The 8,600-nt window shown below is 50.0% G+C and overlaps 1 protein-coding gene across 1 annotated transcript in view; it reads left to right on the top strand.

Annotated features, from left to right (window-relative positions):
* Window positions 1-1,756: 1,756 nt before the first annotated feature.
* CFAP45 (cilia and flagella associated protein 45) overlaps window positions 1,757-8,600 on the top strand; it is a 34,193-nt gene continuing 27,349 nt past the window's right edge. The window contains exons 1-2 of the mRNA XM_075540433.1: window positions 1,757-1,995; window positions 8,177-8,302. Coding sequence (XP_075396548.1) covers window positions 1,993-1,995; window positions 8,177-8,302 — 129 coding nt within the window. The 5' untranslated portion in view covers window positions 1,757-1,992. The remainder of the gene's footprint in view (window positions 1,996-8,176; window positions 8,303-8,600) is intronic.

Genomic DNA, 8,600 nt, shown 5'->3' with positions numbered 1-8,600 from the left:
ATTTGGTTCTCTAGTCTACCTGGACTAACACAATATGGTACTGAGAGCAGGGTACTGGAGAACCACATTATAAAGATGGAGAGTAGATGTTCGTTTGACCTCTCCCTCATGGTAGTTCTTCTTCGGCTCGCCAGAGGCCAGATAAAGTCACACTGTTGCTTCAGTTGTTTTCTGGAAAGAATATGGGAAGTGAAAGTTTTGATTATTTTGTTTGATTGTAGTCTTTGGATCTTCCTGTGTGAAATGGCAAAAATGAATGTGATTAATATATATTTTGAGCCCAGGGGTAGAAATAGCCATTTGAATATATAAACCTCTTTCTTATACACATATGTGTGTCCATGAATTTGTTTCTCTAGTCCACCCGGACTAACACAGAAAGCATTATAAAGTCATAAAGTCACATGATCTACCTTTAGATCCATTTTAAAGCTGTTTCAGTAAAAATAAAAAAAGTGAAGGGGAAATATACTTAGATGAAGCTCCTGGTGAATCTCCTCTGACCACAAACCAGGGTTGCCAGTAGCCTTGCTGACATGCAGATGCATTAGAAAGTGGATTGTTGCAGATGCAGTTGGGTTAAAATTTAGCACCCTATCCCTTATGATCCATTTAAATTTGTCCTAGTTTTTAATCTTTTTTTTTCAATTGAGCTTTTTATCTGGTTTGTTACTTTTTAGTTTTAATGTTTTTCTGGGTATGAAATCTATAGAGATGGAAACTGGAGTTAAGGTCCTTTGGAGGCATGGCAGGGGAGGTTGGGGCTGGGGAGAAATGGGGCGCTAACAGCGATGAGCACAAGAATGGCAAAGTGTTCCAAAACTGTTTGTGGGGATGGCTGGACACCTCTTCATGTGTGACTGCACTATTGGATTATCTGCGAATTGTATGATCTGCGAATTATAAGCCAGAGTTAGAGTCTTGGAAACCCACAGGGTTGCTATGACCCGACATACACTTGATGGCAGCGAGTTTGGTGCTTGGTTAAAAAGCATCTCTCCCACTGGCTGGTCAACCACCCGCAACGTTCCTAGCTGTGCAGCCAAGCCACCACGGCTGGAAGTATGTCACAGGATGTGGTGAGTGGCTTTGAAATACGAAAGTGAAGTTGGAGCAAGCTGCGGAATGGTGGCTTGTGAGGGGAGGGCTGACAAGAGTCTGGGGAACGGGCAAGTGGTTCACAGCATCATAGAGCCGTCTCTTCTTTTGACCCAGAGTCCAGACAATAAACACTGAAGGAGGAAAGCATGTACTTTGTAGGGCGGAAGGCTTTGTGGGGTTGTGACAGGCAGGCTGCGTGTGTGTGTGTGTGTGTGTGTTCCATTTAGTCCCAATAGACGGGGAGACATGGGTGCAAACTAATTTGAGAAAAGCATACAGCACTTAGACCCACAGCACAGTGCATGCGCATAATCTGAGTAGCCGCTTTAAAGTCCGTTCCCTAAAAGCCAGTTTCGCTGATTTATAGTCAGACGGTCTAATACATTTTTATTGTAAAATTCTGGGTTGGAGGAGCGAGGCCCACATTTCAAGGAGACTAGATACATGTGCTCCACGGTAGGAAGTTCTTTCTTCCGTCTGAAACTTATTTTTATCTGCTCCTGTTTGGTTCTCTGAAGGCAAAATGCTCCCGAGGGCTGGGCTTGGCACTGACCGAAGCGGCGGCAACCATGGGAACCTAGGTGGGGTGACTGAATAAAAGCGGGCGATCTGGCAGTAAGGTCCCCTGGGCTCATCCTAGCCTTGGACCCCAAATCTCAAGGTGAAGTGTGGGGAGTAGACCGCTTCCTGCTCCGGCCTTGGGAAGGGTCAGCAGGAGGGGTGCAGCGGGGCTCCGCTCTGAAGGGCGGGGCCCAGCCAGTGACCGCGCGGGCTCTTGGTTGCTATGGGAACGCGTCAACATCCAGCGCCTGGGTGGCGGCAGCGGCAGCGAAGGAGTCGCTGGAGGCCAAGGCGGCGGAAGCGCAGAGTGCGTGCGTGCGTGCGGCAGAGATGGTGAGGCCCTGGGTGGTGGACTAGAACTTCAAACAGCACCCCTTACTCCGGTTGAGTCTGAGCAGGGAAAATCTGGAGGGGGAGAGCGGGGCAGAAGTTGGGGCCAGGAGCCAAGAACGCCCAGGAAGATACATCTCTTGAGGAAGCTGGAGAAATCAGGAGCAGGGTCCGAAAGAGGAATTCGAGGTGGAGTCAACAGGGGTTATCACCATGGAGAAGGGAAGGGGGGTGTTGCTGGGGAGAAACATGCTTCTGCCGCTCGCTTCCCCATCCTGCTGAGATGTCGGCTGTGGAAGAATTACTGGGGAGGAGGCCAGATACCAGTTACATACTCATTTGTCACTAACCAGCAATGCGACCACGAAGAATTCACCTAAAGTCCCCGAATCTCAGCTTTCTCTTCTGTTAGCTGGGCCCCAGGTTGCTCAGTAAGGCTCCGCAGTCCTTTGTAAATGATGGAGGAAGGTGCCAGGCCTGCAAGGTCAGGGAGTGGGATTAGGCATTGTGACTGGACCTGCCTGCAAGGCCTGGGGTTCTCTGCGATGGACAGGAGTTTAGGGGTGATGTGGTGGCTGAGAAGAGGAGTCCCCAGGGGGGTGGCTGGGCTGGAGTGGGTTCTTTCCCAAGGAGATAGGTGGACAGGGCAGAGTAGGTGCTGGAGTCTTGGGTTGTTGGAAATAGTTGCAGAATTTCTGGGGCGCGTCATTTGTGGGCATACTCTAAAAGTTATGCTGTGTTTCTGGATCCTCAATTCAGAGTTCCCAAGCAGGGATCCTGGCCCCCCCGCCCCCCAAGACACTGTTAGTTGTAAAATAAATGTCTCACTAAAAGCAGTTCCCAACTTTTGAGGACTTCCTACAGTGTTGCTGTGTTGTGTGTGTGTGTGTGTGTCCCCTTTCACTTAAGCATTATCGTTCACTGCCCCCCTTCCCCAGAGCTTTACAAAACACAGCGGTGTGTGCATGAGAATGTATGAGCGAGCCTAACAGCATGCCTGGCCCCTAAATGCACACAGTGTGTTAGTTCCTTTAAAATGTTCATATTCCGTGGTTGCTGCCACACCAGTTCTAAACTTATGGCAACGCCATGTGTGCCGGGTGGAACTGCTCCATAGGGTTGTCAAAGCTGGGGCCTTTTGGAAGCCGATCACCAGACCTTACTTCCAAGGGGCCTTTGGGAGGGTTTGAACCACCGGGTTATTGGCTAGTAGTGCAGCACTTAACTGTTGGCATGACCTAGAGACTCCTTTCATTTCCCAAGGTGCTCCTTAATCGGTGAGTTCCCCTGGGCCAGACTGGTGGGCTAGGAGCACCCATATCAGGCAGTCCCCCCCTAGAGACCACTAAAGGTGGGGATTTGTCTGGCTGACCAAGCCCTTCTCAACCCCCTTGGACAGGAGCAGGCACATCCCTTTTGAGAAGCAATAGGTCAAAGTTATTGCTATTTGTACTTCTGGGAAGGAGCCCAGGTGGCGCGTCTTTAAGAACTCAGCCGCTAGTGGAGAGGTCAGACGTATGAACCTATCACGTGCTCCACTGGAGAGACAGGCGTCCTGTTTCTGTAAAGATGTACAGCCTTAAAACCCCACAGGGAAGTTCTGCTCTGTTCTCTAGGATCACTATGAGTCGGACACAATGGTAATGGGCTTTGGCTCTTCTGGTAGGCCAGGCAGGTGTGTGTGTGTGTGTGTGTGGCTATTCACTAACTTTTAAAAAAAATATGCAATGCTTCATGAATTTGTGTGCCACCTTTGTGAGGCCAGGGAGTGGCACTCAGCATTGGGACATTGTACCTGTCTGGCAGGCCTTGGGCAGGGGCCACGCTGTCGTCTCTATCGTTCCAGTGGTTGTATGTGTGTTGCCGGAGGGAGTACTCCTCATCGCTAGCTTTAGATAGGAGGAACAGGGAAAGGTGATGCAGGAAGGAGGTTCATGATTGAGGTTGTAAGACTGCCAGAACCGTAAGAACACAATTAATAACATCCTCCAGGAAGCGGGATGAGGGTCTTCAGAGAGCATCCCACAGTGGACCAACGTAGTTTCAGGAGAAGCAAGCATTTACTCAGTAAAAGGCCAGGTGCCTGACATATGGGAATCTCTGGCTTCTTAGCCAGCAAGGCCCACTGAGGCGGAAGTAGTACCAGGCCATGAGCTTGAAGCCTGCAGTCGCCAGCTTGTCATGAACTTGTGCGAGAAAGAGGAAGTGGACCGTGGGCAGAGAGGACATCTCGGAAAGGACGCGCCTTTGTCTTTGTTCAGCTGACAGGTGGTGGAGTTACGTCAAGGAAACTCCACACCGATCTATGCCAGTCCGGTTCCAGCTTTGTCTGGCTGGCTTTGAGCTAAACATCCTGGGTCCCTGCATATACAGTGCTGTGGTCTTTTAAGGACTGGTCTCTTCCAGCTTCAGAGTCAAGGCCACCAACTCCCCTGTTTTGTGTTTTCAATAAAAATAGCTGACTGTTGCCCCCAACCCCTAAAAATTCTAAAATAGTAAAAATAGTAGCTTATAGTCAAATAGTAACATCCTAAAAATAGTAACTTATGGCCGAAAAATGAGGCAAGACAAGGGTCAGCTGAAAAGATGCTCAACTTCACAGGGAAGTACTTTGAGACACGTTGGGGAGCATTGTTTCAGTCATGCTTTCTGGTTGGATAGCTTCCCTGTGAACATGTTTTACATACTTCTATGTATCTTGTCATTTGCTTTCTCTAAAGCTGACGATGCTCTGGGAGATGGTCTGATGTCAGTCACAGCAAAGCCGGAGCCATCGTCCTCGTGGCCAGCTAGTCTGTCTGTACCAGAGTCTCACAAGGCCCTTTGCTGTGGCTGAATCTGTGTGCCGCCGAGGTGGGATGGCTTAGGGAGCGAGACAGAATCAGCAGGGTCAGCACGATGAACACACTGGAGCAGGCCGCACATTTTTATTTGTCCTTGGCCCCCATCTTTCCCAGGCCCCTTCACTGCTTCAGCTACAAAGCCAGTGTTTGTCAGTCTCTCACTGTTCCCTTCAAGAGCTGTCAGCCCCCCGGCCCCCCAATTAGAACCAGGCATGCTTCTCCCTAGGCATGGCACCGCTTCTTGGGGACATTTACTGGTCATGCAAGAAATAAAACCAACCCCTCACCACCCGAAAGAACCTCTTGGCTACTGTCCGTGGCCCCGAGGGATCTAACTTTCTATTTCTGCTGGTTTCTTCTTTTCTCTCCTACGGCTTGCACACAGTGACCGCCCGAATCCTCCTTGTTACTCTTGGCAAAGCGGGCGCTTCTAACCCTGATGTAAGGCTTGCGGTTTCAGATTCAGCATTTCCTAAATATGGTTTCTCAGCCACCCAGCCCTGGACACAGTGCTTCCTTCTGCCCTTCCCACTGCTCACTTTTCTGTGGTCATCTGCTTCCCTGCCTCTCCTCTGGCTTCTAGGCTCTGGCTGCCATGTATCTCTTGTTGTGACTTCATCTTGACCTTGACACCAAGGGCACGGGCAGCAGGAGATCCCGCCCACCCGCCTCGGCTCTGGAGGACCCTGTGGTCCCGTGGACACTGAGCCCTTGGGAGATGCTGTAAGAGCCCTGGGGGAAGAAACAGAAGAAATGCCAAATACGCATAATAGTTTCCATCTGTTATGTTCAGAGCCTTCCCATACATTATTGCCACAGTGCAGACCTTATGGAAAATGCCGGGTGCCAGAGCGCCCCAGAGAGCCAGGCAAGCCTTCTGCCTCAATCTGGGCTGCAGGCCTTGAGAGGCTGGGTTTCACTCATTCATTCATTCATTCATTCATTTCTCATCCAGCACTTGCTGAGTTCCCACGTGGCAGGCACTGTGCCGTTCTCCTTCATGACCTGCAGAGCACACCACATCTCAAGTTCCAGTGTCTTCCCCGTTTTAGTCACTCCTAGTGTTTCAATCTCAGTTAAGGCTAATGCTGCAGTTTCTATTAATTTCCTCTTTATTTTCCACGGGGACAAGGGCGGTTGCTCGCCACCCACGACATAATAACCTTGTGATCAGCCATTCTCAGGGCTGCTATATTTACCTTCTAACAAAGCTGAGCTTTCCTGCCCTGCCACAGGCTGATGGAGCGGGGAAAGAAAGGCTCCCTCTGTAAGCCACTTTTGCTGGCTGGGCCACGCGGGAGGAACAGGGCACACACAACAGCGCTGATGACATGAGCCAGCTGGAGTCTAATTGCCCGAGTGTGAAACCCTGCTGCAGGTGGGACAGGTGCTGGGCGGTCTGGGTGGGGTCATGGCAGGTCACTGAGATGTTTCAAAACATTCCCTGTGTTTAGGGATCAAGAGGACCTGGTCCATTTCCTTTGTTCCCCTTGATGATGGCTGATTCTCCGACTTGGAAAGACTTGCTGTGGTTTTGCCCCCTGTCCCAAGATAAAGCCGTCTAGAGAGCTGGGGAGACTTGGACTCCTCCACAGTGAGGCTGGAATCAGCTTTAGATTCTGGAGTCTGGCGTCACCCAGTAGTCCCTAGCAGAAACTACCTCTTGGCGACAGACTTTTCCTCTTGGGGCTGAGCTGAAGCCAGACTGACCGTTGAGAATGGAGACTGTATTAGTCTGGGATCTGGTTATAAGTCACAGAGCCAGATGCCAATTTAAGTGGAAAGGAATGCGTTGGGATGTGGGAGAGCTCACAGACTTTACACCATGGCTGGAAAACCAGGCTTGGAAAATGAGCAGGAACAAAGGGAGGCTCTTCGGCAGGGACCAAGGCTAAAAGCACAACCCAGAGCTGAGTTGGCCAGCACCTCCGAGCTTCCAGTGTTGAGCTGGGTACCCTGATGGGCACTGTCCCAGACACTGGGTATAGCTGGCACGGTCAGAGAGGTTCTCCTTGTTCCTGCTTTTTGCATCAACCTAAACTTAATGCCACCCCATTGAGTCCATTCTGACTTCTAGAAACGGACTAGGACAGAGTAGAGCAGTCCCCGTGGGTTTCCCAGATTGTAAGTCTTTTATGGGAGTAGATAGCCTCATCTTTCTTCAGAGGAGTAGCTGGTGGGTTTGAACTGCTGGCCATTGTGTAACCCACTAAGGCACCAGGCTCCTGCTTTTTTTCTTTTTTTAACTACTAGTTCCTTATTTGAGGCGCTCTGGTAGCACAGTGTTTACGAGGTAAGCTGATAACTGCAAGGTCAGCAGTTCGACATCACCAGCCCCGCCAGTGAAGGAAGATGGGGCTTTCTACTCTCTTAAAGAGTTAGTCACAGAAACTCACAGATGCCGTTCTATCCTGTTCTATAGGGTCAGGATGAGGCTGCATCAACTTGATGGCACCGAATTTGGTTTCTGTTTTTTTTTTCTTTTTGAGTTCCTTATTTGTTGTCAGAATTGGATGATCTGATGGCTACACCTAGGTCCTTTGAGCATTCCGGGAAGGCCAAGACCTGGTGCTACCAGCTTCTATTGTCAGAGACTAGCCTTGTCTCCCACAACTCACGAGATGGGGAATTCTCCAAACCTAGGAAGATGCTGGATGATGAAGCAAGTGACTAATATATACTAAGGGTGCTATGAAAGTGAAAGAGTCACATCGTGGGCAAGATGAACTAGTTTGCTTGATGGTAGCTGGTAATCACTTAAAATCACCCACAGGCGTTCATTAGGCAGCAACCATCTGCCCGGCTGTGGGCAAGGTGCGTGCTTATCCAGCCTCAGAATCCTCTGATCTCTACTCGAACCTGGTCAGCTTGGGGAAACAGGGCGGCAGGAGAGTGAGAATACCATTTGTGAAGTGGAGAAGTTTGGAGGGGAAGAGGACGCGCTACATTTCTGAGCAGACGCGTCCAGATTACCTTCCAAGAGGTTGTCCTTGTGGAAAACGGACTGAGCAGGAAACGAGGGGAACTGCTGCCTCCCACTCCCATCCCCTTCGCCTTGCGTTCGCATCACGTGACCAATGGGGCCCTCCTCGCTTCGGGGCTCGGGGTCCTTTTCACACGGCTGCTGTGTCTTGCTCCCACCCAAAGGCGTCTGTGCAGCTGTTGTCCACCTGCTGCTCGGTGCCCCCTGCAGTTGAAGGTTCACTCAGGTGCTTCCCTTGAGTTTTGGTTTGACACGCCCCCACTGTCCCAGCCTGGGCTGGAGAAGTGTTTATTGTGTCCCAGGGTCAAATGTCACTCAGTACTGATGACCCCGAATGGTCTGGTTTTTTTCCCTCCAGCCGTTGAGCATATCTGGTGTCCTGAGCTCCGAATCTACCACTTCCAACAGGTCAAGAAATAAAACTCGTTATCGAACCAAAGCTATGAGCTCCGAGGTGGACGAGAGCCTCTTTGGAGGCATCAAGGTAAACTTTGTTATTCCCCTCCAGGCTGCCGCTACGTGGACGTCCCAGTGCCTGGGACAGAGCTCCACAGAATGTAACTCCTTACCATTGAGTCAATGCCAACTCATGATGGCCCTAGACTATAGGTGTGTTAGTCTAGGTAGAGTAGAAAAACAAATTCATATATATATATATATATATATATATTTATGAGAAAAAGGTTCATATACAAGAGCTACTGAATATCAAGAAAACGTCCCAGCCCAGTCCAGATCAAGCCCATAAGTCTGATATTAGACCACCTGTCCAATACCAATTT

Source organism: Tenrec ecaudatus, chromosome 1 (genome assembly GCF_050624435.1).
Source record: "Tenrec ecaudatus isolate mTenEca1 chromosome 1, mTenEca1.hap1, whole genome shotgun sequence".
NCBI lineage: Eukaryota > Metazoa > Chordata > Mammalia > Afrosoricida > Tenrecidae > Tenrec > Tenrec ecaudatus.
Note: the sequence above shows the minus strand (reverse complement) of the source record. Positions and strands in the feature narration are given on the sequence as shown.